This window comes from Globicephala melas, chromosome 6 (assembly GCF_963455315.2).
Source record: "Globicephala melas chromosome 6, mGloMel1.2, whole genome shotgun sequence".
Taxonomy (NCBI): Eukaryota; Metazoa; Chordata; class Mammalia; order Artiodactyla; family Delphinidae; genus Globicephala; species Globicephala melas.
Genome location: NC_083319.1, coordinates 14,025,247 through 14,051,543, shown reverse-complemented (window position 1 = coordinate 14,051,543; position 26,297 = coordinate 14,025,247). Strand labels below are relative to the sequence as shown.

Genomic DNA, 26,297 nt, shown 5'->3' with positions numbered 1-26,297 from the left:
TGTTTCAGTATGACTGAATCACCTATCAAGTGTCTCTGGATAATGCAATCAAAGACAAAAATCACTTTAGATATTGTTTTCATATATTTGATATTCACTACCACATAGCTAATATACACTAGACAGAATTAAGTAATAGTGTGAAGACCTCAAACAATTGCATTAATAAAAATTGGAAAAATATTGGGATTTTGACAGGCAGCCAGTAGTGCTAGAACTCCAAAGGCAGTTTATAAATCATATCAAGTCTGATAGATTCACTTTGACAGATATAGGAGTAAACATTTAGAAAGTGAATATATATGTGCTTTAGTGATTTGCCTATGATATTCTAGCAATTATGTCAATACTATATGTATTCAAGAAAAAAATGTTTCAGCTTTAATAAGCTGACAGATTAATGAATGAATGATAAAACTGATCATAGAAAAATAAGTAAAGGAAATATGAAAATGAAGCAAGAGCTGTTACAAAATGAAGAATGACATGTCGTTTGATATAAAACAAAATAAAATATCAATTTAAGAGAAAAACTAATTGTATGAAAGTGTTTTTGTTTTTAGTGACAAGAGCAAAAAATATAATGAACTTTTAAGTTTTGTAAAACCTGTGAATTCTGAAACTTTGTCAATGATGTTTGTAAAACTGAGGGTTGACGGGGAATAAAAATTAAGAAAATTAGGAAAATTAAATATGACATTTCAGTAATTGTTTTTATAATTTAGCTGATAATAGAGATATATTAAATACATGAAAATGATAGACGGTATCATAAGGACTAGAAACATTTGAATGTAATTACTGCTAGTTCAGCAGCAACTGAGAAAGTGTTCAGTACCATGCACGATACTGCTGCTATTAGGAGAAATTACTTATTGAGGCTATAGGTCATGTAATGACTATCAGTAGACATGCAATTGGAAAAATTTGATGTGGTTCCTTGTTGTCAAATCAAAGCACAAACAGGGTCCCCTATCCAAGTGAGTGAGTCAAGCAAAATAACACTGACAGTTTCTTTAAAAAAAAAAAAAAAACTTATTTGGGATTAAACATGATTTAATGAATCATTTGTGTTACTATTTATATCATTACAAGCAGTTTCACAATATTTGTAGCTCAGTTTACTTAAAGAATAAAAGGGAACATATTTTAAAGTGTTTTATGTGTTATTTTACATATGAATTTATTTTTTGTATTGGTTACTAAAGCTCACTTATCCTATCAAAACTCACATGGCATCTGAGCCATTTTGCACTTCATAGATGCTCCTAACTGGTTTCCCTGTTTCAACTCTTGTGCCCTCCAATAGAAACCAGGATGATTTTTAAAACCATACATCATAAAATGTTTCTTGCCTACCTAAAACCGTTTATTAGCTTCCCTTTGAACTTCTAGAATAAAATCCAAATTTCTCACCATGCCTTATAAACCCCTGTATGACCCAGCTCCTGCCCATCTGGTTCCCTCTACTCTGCCCTTTAAGAATGGCTAACTCCTAATATCATCTCCTAAAAGACGCCATCTGCTATCACTCCAAAGGAGTTTCCCCCATTAATTCCACATCTGTTTCAACTATAATACTTATGATTTATAATTGTTTATTTGTCCATCTCCTTTTTTAAAAAACGTGTCTCCTCAAATAGAATATAAATTTTATGAAGGCAGGACCTATGGCTGTGTTATTCACATTGTATCCTCTGTGTCTAATATAATGCCTGCCACATAGTAAGGACTAAGTATTTGTTGAATGAAAGAATGAATGAATGAATTCTTACCAGCTTTGTAGATATCCAGGAGGGTTGAGGTATACTTGACAAAAGCATTTTCTTCAGTGATGGCTATGATCTTAACTTTATAAGCTGGTTAAAAAAAACACACACATACACAATAATTCATGCTTATTACCACTACTGCTGTGTCCAATAGAAGCCAGAGTCCATCAAACATATGAGAAATGAAGCATGGCAAGCTCTTATGGGCACCCTGCAGTAAATCTCATTTCTTCCAAGAAGCCTTCCCAAATACTCCCAGTGTGATTCTACTGGTCATGACTGTAATGACTCATTCTACTTAAAATCACTATCTCTGATCACTGTTATAGAACAGGCTGGTTAGGATAAGAGCAATATTAAATTAAAAGACAGAAGCACACAAAATCAAACAAAACAAGCCTTAGAAAGATGTAAAGTTCAGATTCTGATCTTTGAGATGAATGGAGTCATGCCTACGGGGCACTTCAAAGAGCCCCTTCTTTCTCTATCACTAGGGCCTGCCATGTGAGACTCTCTGGTCCCTTGCCTCCATTCTTCAGATACCTCCACTGGCTTTGATCTTTGGTTTTTGATAGGACTCCATTTTCCAACCCGTCTTTGCTTGTATCGGCAACTGTCTGACATGAAACATTCTCAATCCTGTTTTCTCTTCATTCAGGCATCAATGTTTAACCTATGGTGTGTTTGACCTCAGCTCTGAAATGACCAGCTTGAAGGGACCCATCTCTTCTATATGGCCTGAGAAAAAAAATCCTCTTATTTTTGCTTTCGATGGGGTTGAAGTGAATGACCTAAAAGCTTTTGTCTATTTTTGAGATCCTAGCTAGTTAGCAAGACGTATAGATGAATGAATGAACTCATTGTGGCAGAACTAAAGGCTGTGTAAATTAGTAGCTTAAAGACTGTCCTGAATTTCAGATTCTTAAGTACTTATGGTGGATATGGGCAATGTACCTACTGTGGCCATAGATGGATAGAGGGAATTATTTAATTTTGTTTCTATTCTATTATTCCAGCATTAACCTGTAGCTCCAAAAAAGACAGCTAAGTTTTTTCTTGAATGTAATGAACTAAATCCAGATTGCATTTACTCTGTGTTAAAATAGATTTCTTATATTTAAGAGTTAAAATAGTTCTATTATGGAGGGAAGAAATAACTTGGTTCTTCTAAATTTTAGAAAAAAATTGTTAAAACAATATAGTATTCTCTTCAGTGTATTTTAAAAGTGGCAGTGGGTCTTGGCTGAGTTAGGCAACTTTTTAGCATTTTTTAAAAACTCAAGATATGAATTTGAAGGAAAGACCATGAGCCATACAAAATTCATTCTTATGGCTGTATTTCCATTTAGAGAATTCAGCGTGATATCACGGAAATAATATTGGAGACCAGGATGCATCCTAGTTCTATTACTTACTTCTGGCATGACTTTGAGCAAATTATTTAGTCTCCCAGACTCTCACTTTCTTCATTGGTAAAATAAGGATAATTCTCTGTTACCTCCAAGGGGGCTTATGGGACACCAGTGTGAAACCATATATGAAAGCAGTTGGTAAACACAAAATGCTACACGAACAGCACTGTTCTTATTTTTTATTTATAAATAACCCCCTACCAATTTTCAAGAAAAGATCTGAAATAGTGTATAATCTGTGTGCTCTCTCTCTCTCTTTCTCTATTAAAAAAGCCAGAAATAAACATTAGGAATTATGGACAGAAAATAAAGGATCTAATTCTATGAGGAATTTGAGACAAGACTACAACTGTACTTGGGCATTTGATTTAGCTCTGAGGTCTGGACAACAAGAAAGAGATGCTCCTTTTGAAATGGAGAGAGTCTCAAACATGGATTGTGACTGTGGATATATTAAAAATTATTTAGTACTGATATTTTTACCTTGTCTTTGGAGGGATTTGGAAAGTACCCAGACCCCTAAACCGTCTTTGTCTCTGTTTCTGCTCGATTGACTGGAAGAATGCAGTAGTGAAATCTTATACCTCTGTGGCTTCTCAAATATTCTCTTTGAATATGTTTTAGCACCTTTAATTCAATGGGGTCTGTGGAATAAAGTGTCTTGGCTGCGTGTGCACCTCACTCCTATCATTTTTAATGAAAATCCTATTTCTTTGCTGAAGGATAAATAACTTTTCATGTTAATGCTGAAAATTGATGGCATTTTCCTTCAAGGGAACATGTGGAATGTTGTATCTATATAATCACTGTGTAAAGTTGTAGATCTTCCTAACTGATCATGTTTTCATAAAATGTCATGTTTAATGGAACTATACATTGAACTTTTGAACTTACCATATGCAATCTCTGGTTTACATGCTGTTTCTTTTCTAGTAGCTGCAGAGATTGTCAGATCCAGTTCTGTCTGCATTTGTCCACAGTCAGCTGGATTTTGTGAAAAACAGTACAAGTTAGGTTAATGTAAGGAACAGGCAGCTTTGGGAGTAAACATAGTTCTTTCTCATCAGCCCTGAGACAATCTAAAATAATCTTACAATTACCAGATTCCTAAGACCAGTCCATTTTCTCCTCTTCCATAAAGTAAAACAGTATGTAAAGCAAAAACAAAACAAAACAAACAAAAACAAAATCTTGAACAAGAGACTTATTCTTAGAATGGGTAGTCACTCCACATTCAGCTCTTTAGAAATATATATGCTTCATTGAAGAAAGGAGGAAATTTTTCCATTTTGAGTATAATCAAAAATCCCTTGAAGGAACCAAATTGATGAGTTGACTGATTTACAGCTCTAAGATGGAGCAATAAGTACCTAAGAAATGTATAGATTTTAAGGATTTTGAAAAACAAAATAAAACCAAAAAGAACCCAGACCCTCATGGAGTCCATTGCTGATTATTGGTGAGTTCTGGGTCTTTTCCTTGGCCAACAAGAAGTAAAACTGCCTTGATAGATGAAAGACTGAATGGAGAATGTCACTATCTGGGAAGGACAAGGGGAAAGAAAGAGGAGCTAGTGGCTCAGTCTGGAGCCTCTGTTCTCTTAGGCTGTGGTCCTATTACACTAAAATGACCAGGTGAAAAGTAACAATTTCGCATCATGTTATCCTTCGGATATCCAACAACCATCTGGATGGTATTTCTCTGCCTCTGTACAGTAGGAACTATCGGGTTGTCCCAGAGCTGTCGAAAAGTAGCTTTACAGTGCTCAAGGAATGAGCTTTCAATCAGATGAGATTACATTTCTACTTCTGAGAAACGACAGTTTGTCAAACAGCTCCCCCAAGATTAGTCCCAGATTATGAGTGGCTGCTTTAAACAAGCACGCAGCCTAAACACATTAAACAAAGTTTACCTTCGACACATTTGCACATTACTCCTTCACAGACTTTCTGAAGTTTGGTATGGGACATGCTATAAAACATGGTACACTGTTTATCTGCAGCAATGAAAGTGCAATTAGAAGAGGTGGCTTGATGAACGCACAACAATTTACCCCATCAATGAGTCCCTCCCATGGGGCCTTGGAGATCACCTATTCCAAACCCTCTTTTTGCAGCTGAGGCCCAAGGAAGTTAAATTATGAATTGTCTGTCCTAACATGGGTCCCTCTACCCACAAAATATTCTCCCTTTCTGTACTTGAAATTTTACTCTTCAATATTCATTTCTTAGAATGAAAATATTTGGTGCTTCAGTGAATGAGAGGAAAAAAATTATGTTACCTGAGAGTCTATTGAAAGAATTGTAATTGGTAATTATTTATGCTGGAGAAGAAAAGAAACTATATATTTACATAGTTTTGGGGGTTTTTTCTGTCACTCAAGGAGAAGAGAGGCTAACTATGTTCTATATGATTTCAGAAGTAAAACTAGATTGAATGGGTCTCAGAGTTTGGTTCACTTTAAGAATTTTGTAACAAGTAGAACTGTCCAAATTGAAGTCTTCTGTCTTGTGAACCAAAGTGCTCTCCAATCACTTAATATTCTCAGAAGTGGCTGAATGATCAAACGTGGGGGTCATTCATTTGACATTTATCAATACACATTATGTACCTGACACTGTGCTAGAGATTAGGGGCACAAGGATGAAAACATTCTGTCTGGGGTTGTGGAGAAACCAATAATAATAATGCAATGTGGCAACTGCTATAATAGAGCTCTCTGCAAAATGTGATGAGATTATAGGTGGAGGAGAAGTTGATTCTGGGAGGATTAAAGAAATAGTTGGGCGAGTGGGCATCTCTAAAAAGGAGAGATGCAATGAATAGTAAAACTGAACACCAAAGATAAACTTGAGGCAAAGAATTTAAGTTGGGAGCAGTCTAATCCAGTTATTCTAAACATGAAGAAACTGAGGACCAGAGAGGTGAGATGATTTGTTCAATGTCACACAGAAGTTGTTTGTCCAAGTTGGGAATGTTTGTGAGGAATGAGCCCTGGAAGAGGCGATACATACATACATACATCTGTAGGCCTCTAGTGCATTTCTACATAATGAATACAAAGCAGTCCTCTGAAGAAACTTTAGAGTAGAGTTGATTACCTGGTCTGTGGTACTCATACACTGTGAAAGTAGTAGGACTCAGAAACCCAACTTGAAAAAGTTCAACTATCCGGAATCGAACACAAAGGAACTCATTGGAAGGAATCTGTTTGACAAATTCAAGGTTTAAGAAAATTATGGGAGAGGAGAGACCCATAATATTTTAGGCTGCAAATTTTGAATAGTAATAATAAATGAAGAATGGTGAGAGGTGGAACTTACCGAATTCAGTTGCAGAATAACATGTCCATCTTTGATTTCATAATCAGTTAATAGTTGATCCACCCCTTCCACAAGCTAAGGGAACAAAGAGGAAAGCTCAAATTTAATTTCATGGACTTTTTGTTTAAATGCATTCACCCACTGATGGAATGTTAGGTCATGGGGATGTAATCCACTATTTAAAGACATTGAAGAGCAGCTCCTCCTCTTGAAAAAGTCTGAACACGTCATCGTATGCACTCACATTTTTCAGACCATGCAAGTATATGTCCCTATTTCACTTTGAAAAATAAAAACTTAGGTAGATTGTTGGTTTGAAAAGAATATTCTGGCTGATTCTATGAAAGTGTCTATTAGAAGGAATGGAAATAGCTTTGTTTGTAAAATAATGCAATAAACAAAAGCAGGTATCCATAACAACATTTAAAAGAAAACATTTACAGCTTTTAAGTCTTCTGGGCTTGCATTGACTCCAGTAGGCAAAGAGATATCCATCACTGCATGGGAGGACCCAGATGATGATTCTTCACTGCTGAGCTTGTAGCTAAAATAAATTAGAGATTAGGAAATGAAATAAATAAATAAATAAATAAGATTCTTTAAGAAAAGCCCCTGTTCCTTGGTAGGCTTTAACTTTCTAATGTGAGTCTCCAGTTATTTGCTTCTTTACAATATATGTGTTGCAATCTCTGAATTTTAGAGATGCAAGAGATTTCTTAGTCATCTATTCCAACTCTTTACTCACTTGACCGGTTATCTCAATGGACCTCCATTCTGGGGTTGGAAGAGATCATAAAAGCCATTCAGTCCGAGCTCCTAATTAGCTAGTTGAGGAAACTGAGGATGAGATAAGGTACTTGTTCAAGCTCACATGACTATCTCACCTCAGAGCTGCATAAGTCTCTTGATTCTCATCCTAGTTCTTTTTCTAACGGAGAATATTCAAAGAAGAAAATTAATTGTATATTGGAAAGAAACTCAATAAGCATGTTCAGGAAAAGACTGGAAGGAAACACACTAACATGTTAGAAGCTACTTTCTCTGGATGATGAGATTATAAGTGATTATCTCTTTTCCGTGCTTTTCTGTATTTTCTAAAATTTTCATATTAGATATTTTATTTAAAAAAATGTTTCAAGGACTATCCTTCATCTAGGAATTGTGCTTGTGGGGAAGCTGAGGAGAAAGGCAAAGGGGGTAAAATGGGAGATTTGGTTTATTTTGTTTTTGTTTTTCTGGTATGAGGGAAAAGAATACTGAAATTCCCATTTACTGAAATTCCCATTTCCAATACTGAAATTCCCAGTAAATTCCCAAATCAGTAAATTTGGGCTTTATCCCAGTTCTGCTGAGGGTTTTCCCCAAATTATTTTCCCTTTCTAGAGCTCATTTTCTTTTTTGTAAAATTAACTGTGAAGAAGTATAAACTCGTGTTTTAAATTTATCTTTATAATTCCAAGCCTTCATCTTGAGAGGCAGAGAGGCCTGTTTCTATGATTAAGCAAAGTTAGAATACTTAAAGGAGGAGCAGGTTGGTGGGGTAGGGACTGGATGGGAGTCTGGTTCTGCAAAGGTTGAGTTTTAGATTCCAGCCTCACCTTATGATGTGGGAGAGGCAGCCAGACATTTGAGAGTGGAGCTTGGGAGAGCAGTTGGGATTAAAGGAAGAGCCTGGTGAGACAGCTTCATAAAGGGGAAAATGAACTGATCTCACCCAAAGGAATAAATATGAGTGCAATGGGAGGTATTATTTGAATTAGTGAGGTGGCAAGGGACCTCTTTTCCCCAATCATATCTTATTGAACATATATAAAGCAGATCCTACTAGAAGTTTTAGATGTCATATTTACCATAAAAATTTCAATATTATAAAATTTCCGGCTTATAAAAATTTAACCCCATTCTTCACCAAATTAACAATTTAGAACAAAATATAAGGCAACTTGGAACTGAAATGTGACATCTAGCATCTCCCTAATTGGATGGGTGAGTGTCACCAGAAGCAGAGAGCTCTGGCTCACAGATGCAAATACTCTGTCAACATGATGGAAAAGGGCCTCCTGAGTGAAGAGTGTCTATGAAAAGTTGCTGGAGCCTTGATGACTGGTTGCCATGGTGACTGTTTCAACCGTGGAACAGAAACCTTCCTTTCAAGAAGCCCTTTGCCTGCTGCCAAGGACAGCAATCTTTCCCAAAGGCATTTTGTTCCAGGAGAAGGAGAGAAATGAAATCCTTTTTTCTTTTCTTATGAATACAACAGAGAAGTTGTAAAAAGCTAAATACACGAAAGAGACCCTCTGAACATAGAAATTGTGTGCTGGCATTTTTTAAATCAGGAGAGTGTATATTTGAAGGCAAAGAATTTCTCACATGAATAAGTACTGCACAGTTACATTTGGAATTTATCCAACCCAGCTTCAGCATCACAGAGCCAAAAGCATGTTCCACCTGGTTTTTTGAACATTTTGTCCCCGGTTTATAAAAACCAAAGGGTAGAATATGCAGTATTACATCTCTGTTGCTATCTTTTATATACTAACAATCTGGAACTAGGCCTCCTGTCAATGAATTCAAATGAACAAGTTTTTGATGAGAGCCTTTTAATGTATAGCAGAGTTGTGGAACTACCGGAAGGCAATTTGGGATCAGATAGTCCAATATCCTTAGTTTACAGAAGAGGCCCAGAGAAGTAAGCTGATTTGCTGAAGGTCATGTGAGTATTTCATGGCAGAGGCTGCCCCACAGGTGTCCAGCTCCACTATCATAGAGTCCTTGTGCCCACTCAGTGTACCTCCCTGTAGGTCCCACACATTGATTCTAGCTTTGCCCAGAACAAGTTTGCTCATACCTCCCTGTGACAAGTTCTATGGGTTTAAACAGTGATCACACCCTGTCCTCTAGAAGAGAGGTACCCAAGAGTGGGAATGGCAGGAAGCAAGCTGCCTGGGAAAGGGTGACCTTAACAGGACCTTAGGGAATGAGGAAGGGTGTGTGAGGGGGAACAGATGGCAGAGACTGGCCAAGGAAGGAAGGAGGGACTTCGAGTGGGCTAGCTGATGAAGGAATCCTGAGAAGAGAGTGACTGAGCTAGGGACCACAGACAGGGCTGCAAAATGCTGGGAAGGAGGTGGTGAGAAATTCTGTGCTATTCCTCAAGGTCAGTGGTCTCAGATTACACTAACTGAAGGATGTGGTTTAGAAACTGGACTGGGCATCAGGGTCTGGGCTTTGAGGTCCTAGCTCCGCCTCTAACTCTGTGAGAATTTGGCCAGTTACTTCACCTCTTGGGGTCTCAGTTTCTTTACTTCTAAAATAAGAGGATTACTATATCATCCCTAAAATCCTTTTCAGCTCCAATCTATGACACAACTCTATGGAATTTCTAGTTTACCCATACTCAGTGCTTTGCATCATGTGTGATTATAAGTAAAAACAGCAAAATACCAGCCAGTTGTTGAGAATAGGAAGAATTAAGGAAACAGAACAGAACAGGAGGTACTAAGGGGTGGTGGAAAGAAGGAAGAAGCCTGTGTTCTAGTCCTGGCTCTGCCATTAACTGATTCACTCTGTGTGATCACTAAAGTATATATACATATTTTCAAAAACCTATATTTTCATAAACGTTTTAGGATGGTGGTTTGGTAAGCAGAATAATGGCCTCCAAAGATGTCCACCTCTTAATCCCCTGAAGCTATGCTTACATAGCAAAAGGGACTTGTAGGTGTGATTAGGTTAAGGATCTTGAGCCATGGCGATTCTCCTGATTGATTATCTGCGTGGGTCCAATGTGATCACAGGGGTCTTTATAAGGGAAATAAACAGGAGGGTCAGAGAAGGAGGTTACGGTGATGGAAGCAGGGGTCTGAGTCAGAAAGAGATACTGGAAGATGCTGTGTTGCTGGCTTTGAAGATGGAGGGAGGGGCAACAAGCCAAGGAAAGCAGGTGCCTCTGGAATCTGGAAAAGGCTAGGACGTGGATTCTCGCCTAGAGCCTCCAGAAGGAACGTGGCCCCAATAACACCTTGATTTTAGGACGTCTGACCCCCAGAATTATAAGATAATACATTTGGGTTGTTTTAAGTCATTACAGTTATGGTAAATTGTTACTAGCAGCAATAGGAAATGAAGATAGTGGCCAATTCAGGCTTTGGAGTTAGTTTGCTAAGGGCTCAGCATCCATGGTTCTTAGCCCTGGCTACCGTTAGAAGAACCTCCAGGGGTGAGCCTGGATGGAGTTTTGCATAGTTCTAAACTCTCTCCAGCTGAATTCAATGTGCAACCTGACTTGAGAACCACCGGCTGGCTGATAACGGCCAGGGATTTTACTGGGTGAACATGATTTTTCTAAGTAAAAGTGTGGAAGCTGCTTCTGAGAGAATCTTTTGCTCTTTCTTTTCCTAATACCTACGTATCATATCTTTACCTTTCTGGAAGACAAATTAATATTTTAGTGTTTGAATTAGAAAAAGGCCAAAAATGGGAGAGAAAACTATATATGAGCAAAACAAAGCTGTTCTGTACAGTAAGTAGCTATTTAATGGAATAAATTGATACAGCCACTATGGAAAACAGTATGGAGGTTCCTTAAAAAACTAAAACTAGAACTACCATATGACCCAGCAATCCCACTACTGGGCATATATCCTGAGAAAACCATAATTCCAAAAGATACATGTACCACATTGTTCACTGCAACACTAGTTACAATAGTCATGACATGGAAGCAACCTAAATGCCCATCGACAGATGAATGGATAAAGAAGATGTGGTACATATATACAATGGAATATTAGCTATAAAAAGGAATGAAATTGGGTCATTTATAGAGACATGGATGAATCTAGAGATTGTCATACAGAGTGAAGTAAGTCAGAAAGAGAAAAACAAATATCATATATTAACACATATATGTGGAACCTAGAAAAGTGGTACAGATGAACCGGTTTGCAGGGCAGAAATAGGGACATAGATGTAGAGAACAAACGTATGGACACCAAGGGGGGAAAGTGGCGGAGCGGGGTTGGTGGTGGTGGTCCTGGGATGAATTGGGAGATTGGGATTGACATATATATACTAATATGTATAAAATGGATAACTAATAAGAACCTGCTATGTAAAAAAATAAATTAAATAAAATTCAAAAAAAACAAAACAAACAACAACAAATGAATGGATGAAGAAGATGTGACACATATATACAATGGAATATTACTCAGCCATAAAAAGGAACAAAATTGAGTTATTTGTAGTGAGGTGGATGGACCTAGAATCTGTCATACAGAGTTAAGTAAGTCAGAAAGAGAAAAACAAATACCGTATGCTAACACATATATATATGGAATTTTAAAAAGCGGTACAAATAAACCTAGTGGCAGGGCAGGAATAAAGACGCAGACGTAGAGAACAGACTTGAGGGCACGGGGAGGGAGGGTGGGGAAGAGGAAGCTGGGATGAAGTGAGAGAGTAGCACTGACATGTATACACTACCAAATGTGAAATGGATGGCTAGTGGGAAGCTGCTGCATAGCACAAGGAGATCAACTTGATGCTTTGTGACGACCTAGAGGGATGGGATAGGGAAGGTGGGAGGGAGGCTCAAGAGGGAGGGGATATGGGGATATATGTATACATATAGCTGATTCACTTTGTTGTACAGCAGAAACTAACACAACATTGTAAAGAATTTATACTCCAATAAAGATGCAAGAGAAAAAAAAGAATACCTGCTATGCTTCTCATTAAAAAAAGCGAACAATTTTGCATCTTCTGGACATTCTTATAATTCAAAAATATTTGAAGAAATAATACTCTGGCAGAAGTGAGACCCTGAAGTCTACTCTCCCCTTGGTGGAAACTGGCTCACCTGGCACATGCCACTATGCGCTTGTATTCCGAGTTGCTGTAGCTGCGGGCTGGCACACACAGCAAACAAACAAGCAAACAAACAAACAAAAATAAGAGTAAACCGTTTTTAGCTGTTTTGCAACATGTCAGAACAGAATCATTAATGAGCATGTCTCTAAACACACTTAAAAATGATTTGTGATTTGGTAGTTTTCACTTTTGATGATTTTAATGGAGATTCGTGGCTACTGACAATCCCAGGAAGTCTTAAAACCATTAGAACAGTTCTCTGCTCTCCAAGAACTTATAATTTAAGGAAGGAGTCATTTAAGGTAAATATGTGTTGGTCACATGTCTGGGGGAGGTAGCAGAGAGGAAGAGCCGACGCCTGGATTTGCTGGTAGTTGGAAATTTTCCTGCAGGAACAGGCTTCTGAGCCACAAACAGAAGCTATCAGGGCAGAGGGTAAAGGAGAACTGGGGTGTGCAAGTGGCCTTGCTTCTGGACTGGGAGGGGAGAACTAACCCATCAGAAGAGGGATGAGAGGGCCACAGGTTAAAAAAAAAAGGCACATTAAGAAAGGATCATAAGTCCTGGAGAGATCAAGTTGAAGGTGGGGGCAGAGAAATGTGCATTTGCCAAACTCCTTGGGATACAGAAAGGGTAAGGGATGGAAACCCAACAGAGTGATGAGAGAAATTCAGGGCCCAGGAATGGAACACTGACACAAAAGTAACAGAAATTCAAGTTTCTGAAATTAGACCCTTCTGTGGCTTTACAGCTAGTTACATTTTTTTTTTATGCTAGTTACATTCTTAAAGTAATTTTCAGTCAAAACAATTTCTGGATCAATAGCGGATACATTTAGCTTAGATATTGTTATTTAATATCAAATTCCAACTATTATTAGTTACCTGTATTATAATAAATGGCAGTTATGTTTACTCAGATGTCAACCTGTTAAAGAATTTGAATAAGAAAATTGTTTTTTGATTTAGCATGTTTTTCCTAATCAGGGAAGCTCTTTGGCATTCTTTATGCTTAACCCAAATTATAGTGTAAATCATGATGTTTTACCTTCAATTTGCTGAGTTTCAATTTTCAAATGGAAGCTGCAAATTTCCTCAGAGGTACTGGTTTTGTGAAACACAGTTTTTACCTATATTGGGACAAGTAAACAAGAGTATTCTGTTTAAAACGGGGAGTGGAAAAGGTATTATGGCAGTACTGCGGCTAGAAATGAGATGCTTAAAGTATTTTCACCACCCAGTGCAAATGGTGTACGTTAAAGACCATTTTCCCAGCAACCGGACTTTCAGCAAACTCCACAATTTGAAACATAGCTGAGAAGCCCAAGGTAAGCAAAAAACGATCTCTGTCCAGTCAGAACCTTGGTCCAAATCCCACGCAGTCAAATCTGAGCACCTCACTCTACAGGAAAGTTTTTAAGACTTTCATCCTTGTGCCTGTACACTAATTTTACAGAGAACACCACAAGGTCATGAAGTATGGTTTTCTTCAGCCCACAAACCACTGTGGTAACAACAAATTATAGGTATGCGTGGAAGGGCAGGGGTGCTGCCAGAAGTAGGTATGGTGAGAGTGACCAGAAGTGACAGAAAAGTGGACCATCCATCTCCCCACCCTCACGCAATCTTAGAAGCAGTCTTTGAAGGAATAAATGTACTAAAGATGAGCACACAATTAAATAATCAACAGAATGTTAACTTATGCTCCGAATACATAGTTTATTTTATTTGAGGCATTTGGCAGTTACACGTTTTTCTAAGCTATTTATATGTGTCCATGCAATCTATGGTTAAAAATAGAAGAAACTTAAGCCCTTACATATCCATCAATCCCCGATGATGCTGGACAAATGAGGTGCGACTACGTTACTAACCACCACATCCATGTATATACACGTATGAGTGTATACATACAAGTCACATGTATATATACATATATAGACATAAAAATTATTTATCTCTCTATATAATTATATATATATATAATTTCCACAAATACACAGACTACATACATATAAAGATTAATATGACCATTTTCAAAAAGAAATTGTGGGGACAGCTACCAAGATAGCTAGAAAGAATGATAAATGACTCTTACGTCAGTCATGGTTACCCAAGCCCAGATTTCTGTAACTTTGTGGCAAAGTCCCTAACTTTCTTTTATGTTACTTAGTACAAGCTGACACATAACCCCAATTAAGTCACACATAACCCCAATTAAGTCGGCTCTCCATGAAATACTCACATGCACTGTAGCCAAGCCATTGTTTTGTCCAGTACTTAGGACAACAAGGTCATCATTGAAAGGCACCTGGAAAGATTTTTGTGTTCAATATTATTTCTCATGCTTATTTACTTTGCACAAACACGGATTTGTAGGCTGTGGACAGTAAGAACTATTTCCAGTTACTTGTATGTTTAAATATACCTTAAAATAATCTAAAATGTGGTAATTAGAAAAATACGTATTAGCATCTGTAACAGATGATTTCAAAGGTCCCATCCGATTATAAAATACTATAAAAAAATCCTTTATTTACCTCTACTGGCCTCCCAAGGAAATTCTTCTCTGTCATCTTATAATAGTAGAGGTCACCTTTATGCTTGTAAGAAACTTTGATATCCATATTCAAGTGGAGTTTTTTAACCAGGAGTGAATACTCTGTCAGGCCCTCGATGGCATTAATTGTATCCTATCAACAATCAGCAAGGCACAAACATAGGTTTACTTATTTATGTACTCTCTGTTTACAAATACCCTTTCTTATGAGAAGGTGAGTCAGCATTGCCTGGAGATGAAACTCCAGCTGACTGAGTGAAACTGGTTAAGGGTCCCCATGTGGAGGTGGAAGGAAGATCGTCCCCCTCCCCCAATAAGGATGCTGCTGTTAGCAGGGACAGAAAGGCTGTGTGGGCTCAAGTCCAGGTTCTCTACCTGTCCTGAGCACGTGACTTCAGGCAAGTCACTCTTTGCAGAATACCTCCAACTCCTTGCATGACAATGTATCTCCTTCCCATCCTTAAGTCTCAGCTTAAATATCCGCACAGTGAAGCCATAAAGAAGCTCCCCCTTCTCATTATTCTGTTTTAATGTTCTTCCCTTCTGCCCTTTAGAGCATTCATCTCAATTGGTAATATTTTTATGTAGAGTTTATCACTGGCGTCCCCCCCTGCAATATAAGATTCATGGGGGCAAGTAGTATATTTTTCTTGGCATCCATTACATTTAGTAAGTACACACACATGGTAGCTATTCAACAAGTATTTGTTGAAGGAATAAATGGATGAACTTAATTTTTCTGGACTTCATCTTCTTCATCTACAAAATTAGGAAATGTGGCTGGATCAGAGATAGCAAATTTGTGGCTACCCTCTCTGCCCATGTCCATGCAGCCAGTGCTAATAAGCGGGGTCCTCTCTTCTCTAAGCCTCCAGTTGTACCCACGATGAAACCATTTGCCTCCTCGGATTAGATGATCACTAATGTCACCCTGAAGGACCCCTCTAGCTCTAAATTTTATATACATATACACACACACCCTGTCATTGTCCAAGCATCCAGGGAACAGGGAAGATGCTAACATTTGAGATAAACTTGAATGTAGATGTACACTAAACAACTGCATATAGTTATAATGTAAAATATACATACTTAAATGAGTTTACATTGGTAGGTAGATAGATAAACATGTTAGTAATCAGTATTCCTCTCACCTTTTATTTGTTTTGTGGACAGAAACATCAGTGCCTTTGCAGGGCAGCTGCTGTTCCTTACATAGGAATTAACTCTCCTAGCCCTTCATGGTAATTAAGAATCATAAAGGAAGTACTGGGCTTAGAGTCAGGAGACGTGAGTTCTGATTTTGGCTCTGCCACTAACTCCCTGAATCAACCTCCTGAGGCTGACTTGCTCCTCTGTATAAGAAGGGTGTCAATGCACATATCCATTAGGGTCCTTGATTCTAGTCCTTTATTCATATCTTTGGTATGCTCCCTTGGTGACAGAAGCATGGAGGTCAGAAGGAGTGTGGAATGTGTGGTGTGGGAGGCACTAAAAATATCTCCAGGAGGATGGACCCTGAGAAAGAAACATTACCTGGGTCGAATAAAAGCCACCTCCATACCTCTGCTCTTCTGATAGCCATTTGATGATTAGATTAACGTAATTCATGTCTTTCAAGCTCAGGCTGGTAAGTAAGGCATAGGCCGTGGTTTCTACCATGTGTGCTGTGCTGGTATAACGTGCAGAGCCGTCTTTCTGTTGAAGATCATCTTTCCAAAAACGATATATTGGTGGATTACCTGAACATCAACAAATCACACTGGTAAATATGATGAAAAGTGTGAATTTGGCATAACAATTCTAGCAAGTTTCTAGAAGTTTCTTCCGGTAGTGGCCTTCTGGTTTCCAGAAATTTTTTACTCTTTTGTAAGAAGAACTTTCTCAAGGTGACCAATACAAACAAGGTCCCTTAACACAGGGCTCTTTTAACCTATAATGGAAAAAATCTAAAAAAGAATGTATATATATTTATATATATAAAATATATGTATTTTACGTACATATATAAAATTGACTATAGTTCCCTGTGCTATCCAGTAGGACCTGGCTGTTTATCCATTCTATATATAATAGGTTGCATCTGCTAATCCCAACCTCCCACTCCATCCCTCAAAATTTTGATGTTATCTATTTACACATCAGAATTACCTGATTTGCATGACTGTGGACAAAATGTTTTCCCTCACTTGTGGAGGCTGTATTTAGAATGAAAGTTTTGGTTTTTAAAGATACTTCCAGATCAAACATTATTTGAATTATTAAGTTCCTTTCTAGCTCTTAAATTCTATGATTTTATGATTCATTTCTTACAATACCCAAGACATTTCTTTTGTGTTATTTGAAAAGTATTATACAAGTGGTTTCGAGGTATATGTTAAGAGTCAGTCATTTTTAAATGACGACAGAAGTCAAATTTTGTAGATAATGATAAACCTCATGTAAGATTTATTAAACTTTTAGAAAACCTTAGTCAGGAGACGGCTCAGAAGTGCCCAACCATGCCGGTGCTGGTCTAGGCACATTGGCCAATGACCACAGCTCCTCTCTATTTCTTTACTCTTGACCCATAGGAAGCAATATCTTTACTTTGTAGTCAACCTGGTACAATACAAGCTAGGTCATGCACTCTCCTGGGGCTCACACTGGCCCCCACAGCACCTTGATGTGAATGAGACTCAGGCACCCCTTGCTCAGGGTAGAAGCTGACTCAAACCAGGGTGCATGGATGGGGGAGCAGAGCACAGGCTGGATTTCAGCCTTAATTCACCTGCTTGCTTGGGTGCTTTGAACATTGCACAACTGTATACAGGAGTCCTGCAGAGCTCCAGTAATGACCTCCAAGGTCCTACATGGCACTCCCTCATGCTTTCCTTCCCTGACATCACTTCTTACCCTCATCTCATTTCTCTCCAGCCATACTGGCCTCCTGGCCTTTTCTGGAGCACCAGGCATGCTCCTACCTCAGTAATATGCAAAGTTGTTTCTCCACCAGGAAACACCCTTCCAGAGAGCCACTGGCTTGCTTCCTCACCTCCTTCATGTCTTGACTCAAACACCATCTTCTCAGTGAGGCTTAAGCCTGACAACCCCATCTAAAATTACAACCCACCCCCTCGCCCTGTGTCACTTCCCTGCTTCATTTTTCTTCACATCAGTCATCACTAAGCTATTCAGTATATTAAATGTTTTAGCTATTTATTGCATTTGTCTCTCCCTAACTAGAATGTAAGCTTCATGAAGGCCTGAATTTTTTTTTTTTTTTTTTGTCTGTTGCTTTATCCCCAGAGCCTAGAACAGTGCCTGGTGCATAGGAGGTACTCAATACTCAATACACATTCATTCCTTTGTTGAATTAAGGAATGGATAAAAATGTGCTGAATGAGTGACTAAGTAAATGAATAACAGCGCTTATTCCTTTGTACTGTGATGATTTGTTTCTTGAGGGCAGGGATGGTGTCTCACTCCACTATGCATGCCACCACCCCTTCCCCAATTAGCAGACGCTACATGCCTAGTAGACACTTGCCGAGTACCTGTCAGGAACAAGTCATACCTTTAACCAAAGCTTCCTTCTTCAGGGCTGAGACAATTGAACGAAACTGTGGGTGTGTTTTATCTCCCAGGGAAAGAGCAAAAGCAGCGATGGCCAGTGTAAAAGTACTCTTGGTCGAGAGGGTATTTTCAAGCAGAAAGGTGTCAGCTTTAGTTACAGCTGTGCTGACTTTCTGGAAACAAGAGCAGAAGATACCTAAGTTTCTTTGTCAAGCATCGGCCTATCAACTGATGGGACCTGCCCCCAGATGGTGCCACTCTGGGGCAAGCAAGGTGAAGGGTGGAAAGAGAAATGACCTAATAGAAATGGATGGTGTCTCCCTGAAGCAAATCCTTCCGGGAGAAGGAGCAGAGTGTAACCTGGAAAGTGAAAACGAGATTGTCCACATCCAGTTGTTTTAGTTTCTGAATCCTCCCCTCCTCGGTAGAGGTTTTTCCACTGAATTTCTGCTTCCCATGTCAGACCTAGCCTCTGGGAAGAGGAAGCACCAAGTATAGACACAGCTTTCTCCATTCCCCCCCAGCATAGCTGAGACAGATTCACATTTTCAAAAGGAGTTTTAGTAACTAAAACCATCAGTAGCAGAAAAAGAGCCAAGCTGTCAAAGTACTTTTTGATCCTAAGGATTCCTGGGAAAATAGTCTTTATGACTTTGTCCTGAGACGACTAAAGTAGTTATTTTGGATAAGTGGATGAGGAGGTGGCATGGTGCATCGCTGCTGACATCTTGCCTGGTGCATTCTCTCCCAGCACCACTGCTAACTTCTCCTTGTTGATTATTTTGTCTTGCTGGATATATATATAAAACAATTCTCTTGAACTAAACTAAACGATTATTTTGTTTTGTGGTTCGAGTCCTATCAATCCCCTTGGGTTTTTCCATCTTGGTTCTGTCTGCTGGTTTGAAGGACATGTCTAATTTACTTCCCAGATCAGGGTCTCAATTCTGTTAACCTTTGGAATCTTCTATATTGATTCACTTAAGTGGATCCTCTCCTTCCTCCCTTCATCTTCCAAGCAAATGAAACAGCACAACCCAAGGCAGCAAACGTGGTATGGGGCATCCTCAACAGTTCTGTGATACAGAGTACCTCAACACTCTGTATTCCGGGTTATAGAACAACAGTCACATACGTGGCATAAGATTTAGCAGAGGTAAGAGTAGGAAGCTGCAGACACGGGGTCATTTTCTCATCACAGTCAGAAGTTATCTGTTCTAATCACAGCTCTACGAGTCAGTAGCCTGTGACATGGGACAATTAAATTCACCTTTCGTACAGGCCTCAGCTTTCTCAACTGTCAATGAGTGGGTTGGACTAGATGTTCTCTAGTATCTATCATAATTCTGAAATCCTTAAATTCTGGAGTTAAAGTTATTTTCAAGCCCCCCTCTTACCTTCCCCCCTCCCCCCAAGAATATGGTATGGAAAAAGACCATGGGTGTTGGAGAAAGAAAACTCTTACTTACCTCCAGAGGGCATATATCAAAGGCCTTTCTAATTCCAATCACAGCAAAAGCTGTAAGATATAAAGTTTTCTCTCGGGCTTCAATGGGCAAGGTACCCTAAAAGTAAGCAATGTTTAAAAAGGAGAGCAAACTGGTGTCTTTAAAGTGAAGTGACCTTGCTCTAATCTTTATTTTGGACCTACTCTCCTTCTCTCCCTTCATGCACTCTAGTTGGACTGCTTGCGTTTTTTCAAAGCTCTGAGTCTTACATGCTTTCACTTGCTTTTCTCTCCTCCACCTCTCTACCCTGTAGCTCCACTTCATACCTCTTTACCACGTTCAAGTTCACCCTCTCCTTCTAGACCCTGTTAAAATGCCACCTCCCCTGAGAAGCACTATTCTGCCTCTGTTCTCCCACATTTTCTCCTCTTAGGGCAGTGACGTTCCTATGCAATGCTTCCAAGACCTTCCAGTAAGTAACCTTCACTTTTTTCTCCAGCTTTATTTTGTGCCACTCACCCTCTGGACTTCTCGGCTCCAGCTCTTTTAATGAACCACCCTCTCTCTACTTCAAGATAACAGGCATGATGTTTGCTCCACTTGCAACACTCTGCCTGCCTCCCTCCTACCTAGCTCCCAGGGACCTGGTCAACCCATTTTCTCAACTCCCCCAATCTAGGTTAGAGTTTCCTGCTTTCAAAGAAACTGTATTTCCCTTTTCTTAACATGAATCCCACACTTGAAATCACTTACTCAATGTCTGACTTCTCTGCTAGACTGTAACTGCCATGGCCTCAGTGACCACACCTGTTTTGTTCACTGTTATGTCCCTACCATGTAGCACTTTGTACACATACAATACATACTTATTGAATAAATAAATGAACACACACACTTCAATCTTGGTTAGAGTTATTAGCATTTATACCCCACTTTCCCTACCAGTGTGTGAGCTCCTTTGTGGCAGGGATACTCTGGTCCATCCTTCCCACTCTTCCTCCCCCATGGTGCCCCAAATAGGCCCTTGCATGTTTTAGGTGCTTAGTGAATGGTTGTTGAATGGATACGAATAGATGGATGGATGGGTGGGATCTTAAAAAAAATTGTTGTAGTATTTTACTCTTCAAATAGCACCTAGATGATGTCAGTTGCCCCCATTTCTTGTGTGAATCCTAATTGGTCCTAATTATGGGACCCCTGTCAGCCAAGAGGCTGCTTGTGCCTGATATGAAAGGGATTGGATTGGGGCAGGCAAAATAAATAAATAAATAAAAGCTGTTGGATCCTAAAAAATACATTCTAGGAGTAGAAGATGTTGTAGCAGTATCTTGCAGAGGTTTTGCAATTCAAGCATGTAAGTGGATTCCAATTTCAAACAACACTTTGTTGTACTTTTAATAAATTGACCCCACTCTTTCTAACAGAGTGTAAATAGGATCCCTTCCGTGTTTCACAACATCTCGCAGTCTTGACCTGTAAGAAGGCTCTGAAGCTCAAGTTCAGATTCATACCAAGTGTACGTGGACAAATTAGCACATTTTACCCGTTCTGAGATCACTAGCACTTGTACCCTGTGACCCACTAATGCCTGTTACACCAGGTGTCCAAGATCTCACTCATCTGACCTATGCTGAATTGTCTGAAGAGCAGGATGAGAAGACCTTTCAAATTCTTTGTACACAAGAGAAGTTTCTTGCAGGATTGCATATATTCTCCCCTCTCTTTTTCATTCTTATAAAATGGATGAGAACACAACTCAAACTTGTAAATAAAACTATTGCTCATCTGTGCATTTGGTTTCCTTACCTGTAATTTTATTGGTTGATAGTCGGAATTTTCCTTGAATGATCCATTTTCTAGTTGACAATTCTCAACCAGCCACAGTAAAGAATTACAAATTGAATTTTGTTCCTGATCTACATATTTACTTACTTGTCCAAGTACTCTTAAAGCAAAAGCTGTTAACCTTTGAGACAAAATCAAATAAATAAACATTTAGACACTGAATCCCTGTTGGCTTTCAACTTTCAGTGTGTTTTAGTTCATACAGTGTTTATTCTTGAAAAGAAAATAATGTGTTTTTTTTTGTTTTTTTTTTGTGGTACGCGGGCCTCTCACTGTTGTGGCCTCTCCCGTTGCGGAGCACAGGCTCTGGATGCACAGGCTCAGCGGCCATGGCTCACGGGCCCAGCCGCTCCGCGGCATGTGGGATCCTCCCGGACTGGGGCACGAACCCGTGTCCCCTGCATCAGCAGGCGGACTCTCAACCACTGTGCCACCAGGGAAGCCCAAAAATAATGTTTTAAAACGCACAATTCCAAAGTAAGTTGTTACCATTTCACAAGGGCAGGAAAGATTTCAGGAAGATCTCCAAAAACGATCAAATGTGAGCAGCACGTCTTCTGTGACTGCAAATTTGTTAGCTTGTACACAAGCTGAAAATTGATGCCTGATGATAAAAAAATTCTTCTTTCTCTAAAGTTAAAGACAATAGTGTTGAAACAAATAGTTTTGTGTTAAAGCACTGACTCATGAACATGAGATATGGAGGAGCGAAATCATAAAATTCTAGATTGTAAAATTTGTACAAGCTATCTGATCTAAATCCCCGTCTGAGGTCTGAATTCTCTTCCCCAACATCCGTGGGAATGTTTATCTCTCTTCCCCTTGAACCATGTTATTGATGCAGAACTCACCACCTCCCAAGGAAGCCCTAATTATTATGATTACTTAGTCAAAAAGCAATTTCAGTCTCTACTGTCTCTCAAAGAATATCAGAGGGGGTCTAAATACTTCATGACCCCATGTGCCCCTTATGCCTCCTTTCCTCCCCTCCAATTCCTTCACTCAGCAGCCCAGGAGGCAGAAGCCCTTGAGACTCAGACCACTTGACTCTCTCCCTCACTTTAAAGTTTTGTTTTCCTTTTCCTTTTTAAAGGAATATTATTCTCAGTACTTTTTGTATCTTCTCTGTATTTCTAAAAAAAATTTTTTTGGAAAGTATTCAGGTGTTGGCCATTTTCTTCTATGTATGTTTATCTCCAAAGGAACTCATGGAGTTGGGCCTGGGGTGGTTGGGTCCAAGTGTTTCTATGTTTCTGGCTGAACACCATCCACTCAGTCTTGCCCAGAATCTTGAGAGGCTCTGGGGATTTCCTGAGAGGCTATTGCATATTCTCATGGGGATTTCTGTTCTCCAGGCATTTAGTTTCCAGTTCCTGCTGTGGTGTTTTCCAGTCTGTATCGATCTCCACTCCCTGCATCCTGGGTTTTATCCTCTGGTTGCCATACTCCAGGGGCCTGTGTGTCTTTCAAATGTGCTACCCACACAGGGTCAGACCCACTTCTAAGGTACAATCTGTGAAACGTGGTGACTGGTTGGATGTAAAGCCAAAAGGAAAGGGAGGAGTCAAACTTGGTCAGTAGAGGACAAAGTATTGCTGTGCACTGATTAGGGGAACAGAGGAACAAAAGAATGAATTTGGCATGGAATGTGTTCAAAGGGCTTTTGGCTCCCAAGTCCACAGAAATATGGATCTGGAGCTAAGGAAAGAAGATAGGCCTTGAGACGTGATTAGAGAATCATCTGCATAGGAATTATGGAAGTCATGGGCAAAGATGAGATTGTACAAGGAGAGAGTCTAGAAAATGAGGGTCAAGGATAAAATCCTGGGGACTCTCAACAGTTAAAGGGCATAATTTAAAAGACAATTATTCTAGATTGTAAACCCCTTAAAAGTGTTTCATATAGTAGAACCTACAAAGTACCTGTCACAGTGTCTTTAGTAAATATTTTGGCAAAGCATGATATTATTCTTTGAAAATAAGTTGCCATATGGATTTGTTAATTCAGACTGACTTTCCCTCAAATAATCAGAATTTTGGAAGTTATTATGCTTCACCAATTAAGTACTTACAGAGCACCTACTATATGCCAGGTACATACCAGGCACTAGGAATACTTGAAACTGCCCACATAGAGCTTACATTCTAGTGGCGAGACAGACAATAAGTGTGATAAGTAAGAATGTTAGTGATAAATTCTAAAGAGTAAAGGAAAGCTGGGGAGAAGAATATGAAGTGTTGGGATGGGAATGGCATGCTAGATAGAATGATCAACAGAGGCCTCATTGAGAAGGTGACTTTTGGTAAAGACTTGAAGGAGGTAGCTGAGTCAGCCATGCTGATACAGGAAGAGGGGGAAGAGGGAGTAGTCAATGCAAAGGCCCTGAGGTGGAAGCATGGCTGGCATGTTCAAGGAACAGCAAGAAGGCCAGTGGGGCTCGAGTGGAGTGAAAGAGAGTAGTAGGGGATGTAGTTGGAGAGGTGAGGTAGGGCTAGACCATGTAGGGTCTTGTAGATCACAGTAAGAAGTTTGGTTTTTACCCTGGGTAAGATGGGAAGCTCCTGAATGGTTTTGTGGGACGTGACCTAACATGTTTTAACAGAGTCCCTCTGGCTGCTGTGTTGAGTATAGACTGAAAAGGGGCAAGGGCTGATGCTGAAAGACCAGAGGGGGCTAGTGTCATAATTCAGGTATGAGATGAGAATGGCTTGGACCAGGGTTGTGGGCTGGGGTTGGTGAGAAGTAGTCAAGTTCAGGATATATTTCGGAGGTGCAGCCAAAAGGATTTGCTAGATCAGGTGTGGCTTGTAAGAGAAAGAGGGCAGTGAAGAATGACTAGGCTTTTTAGCCTGAGCAACTGGACAGAGTTTCCACTAAGGTTGTTATTCTTTAGTTAATTAACAACTTATGGAAATGCAAGTCAAAACTTTCTACTTACCAAGTGCTAGCACTTCCACCCTTCCACATGCTGTAAGAATAGTCAGCATTTCTGAAGGACATGATGCTCACCATCCCTAAGAGGCACCAGGGAAAGAACACAGTGCTTCAATGACCCCCATTTCTACTCAGAGAGTGCTTTATTAGCCCCTGGGAACACTGAACTTCCTTTGGTGTTGGGCAGCAAGCACATGCTCTGTGGCCAACACTGAACTTCTCAAAGGAAGTATATGAAACGCTTGAATTGGGAATTATCAAGTAGAACATTCTGAGCTCATTCAAGAAGGAAGGAAGTACTCTGTAGAGTTTGGAATGCAGGTGTCTTGTATCTCATCCAGGCGTTTTAGTAAGTTAAGCCAAAGCGCTCCAGCAAACAGTATTTATTTGTGTAATAGAGTCCACCTCATGATTTTTTTTTTTTAGCTGAAATGCTTTTACAAATAAGCTTTTGTATAATTCATAACTTAAATATTAGTTTAATCAAACTATTGGTTTAAAAATCACAAGATTTTAATGTATAATATGTGAAATAGTTTTTTTCTTACCTTCTTTTAATTTTTTCTTCAAGTTCTGTTTTTGAGTTAATGAGTTAGCAGAAAAAATGTTCCAATTATTTCCTGCTTCCAGGTAGTGAAAAACATAGAATACTGGGACAATGCTCATCAGTTCTGCCTCTGCATTCCCTTTGGGGAGGTGGGTGAGGATATCAATGCCTTCCTGACTCAGAACTGCAGACATGACCTCACCTATAAGAAGTCCTGATACAAACAAACAAGCACACAAACAAAAATCATAGGTACAATCAACTTCTGTCAACTTCTGAGTAACAGTACATTTTAAATGGAGATAAGAGCAACCATCCCTATCCTTTCCTTTTTATCTAGGCAGCTGAATTACTTCTCAGAACTGGGGAGAGGAAAAAAATTTGATTAGAAGATGTATTTAAAAGAAACACCAAAAGCAGGCTTAAAAATGCCACTGCAATATGGGGATAAAATGATGTAATACAGTGGGCAGATTACAGCATAGAGGACATGGCAAATTAGTTCCATTCAACCTGAAAGCTTTAGATATTGTAAACTCTATGAATCAATCGCATCCACGAAGCGAAGCTAAGAGTCTGAACTGTGAACACTCTGTGAGTGCTATGAGAGCTCTGTCTATAACTCATCGTGAGACCCTGGGAAAAACACTTTCTTATATATCTAACTACAGAGTTGGACATGATTAAAAAGGTCTTTTCCAGTACTAACATTCTGTGATTCCAAGGTTTTATCTAAGATAAAATGTAGTCAGGACATTCTATTATTCTGATGATGCGTCATTGAATTTTTAATGGCTGGAGACCAGGGATAAAACCTGCTAAAGACACCACTTCTACAAATATACTGGCACTCTAAAAGAGCAGAGCTGCTTTCTTGGGGCCATTTGCAGGTCATAAAGCCTTCTCTGGAACAGGACTGGCCACTAGGCTAATAGAAAGTCCTTTAAATCTGGACGCAGCTACACTTTCGTTTTAGAAAGGTCTTTGGGCCAATGACAGCCCTCACCCTCCATCATGGGAGCATGCA

The 26,297-nt window shown here is 39.3% G+C and overlaps 1 protein-coding gene across 1 annotated transcript in view; it reads right to left on the bottom strand.

Annotated features, from left to right (window-relative positions):
• C5 (complement C5) overlaps positions 1-26,297 on the bottom strand; it is a 77,809-nt gene that overhangs the window by 4,739 nt on the left and 46,773 nt on the right. The window contains exons 24-39 of the mRNA XM_030858828.3: positions 25,272-25,484; positions 24,728-24,803; positions 21,750-21,909; positions 19,965-20,060; positions 18,497-18,668; positions 16,477-16,682; positions 14,921-15,073; positions 14,626-14,691; positions 13,429-13,510; positions 12,371-12,419; positions 6,949-7,051; positions 6,508-6,582; positions 6,286-6,391; positions 5,097-5,180; positions 4,079-4,168; positions 1,776-1,859 (exon numbers count right to left, since the gene is read on the bottom strand). Coding sequence (XP_030714688.1) covers positions 1,776-1,859; positions 4,079-4,168; positions 5,097-5,180; positions 6,286-6,391; positions 6,508-6,582; positions 6,949-7,051; positions 12,371-12,419; positions 13,429-13,510; positions 14,626-14,691; positions 14,921-15,073; positions 16,477-16,682; positions 18,497-18,668; positions 19,965-20,060; positions 21,750-21,909; positions 24,728-24,803; positions 25,272-25,484 — 1,815 coding nt within the window. The remainder of the gene's footprint in view (positions 1-1,775; positions 1,860-4,078; positions 4,169-5,096; positions 5,181-6,285; positions 6,392-6,507; positions 6,583-6,948; positions 7,052-12,370; positions 12,420-13,428; positions 13,511-14,625; positions 14,692-14,920; positions 15,074-16,476; positions 16,683-18,496; positions 18,669-19,964; positions 20,061-21,749; positions 21,910-24,727; positions 24,804-25,271; positions 25,485-26,297) is intronic.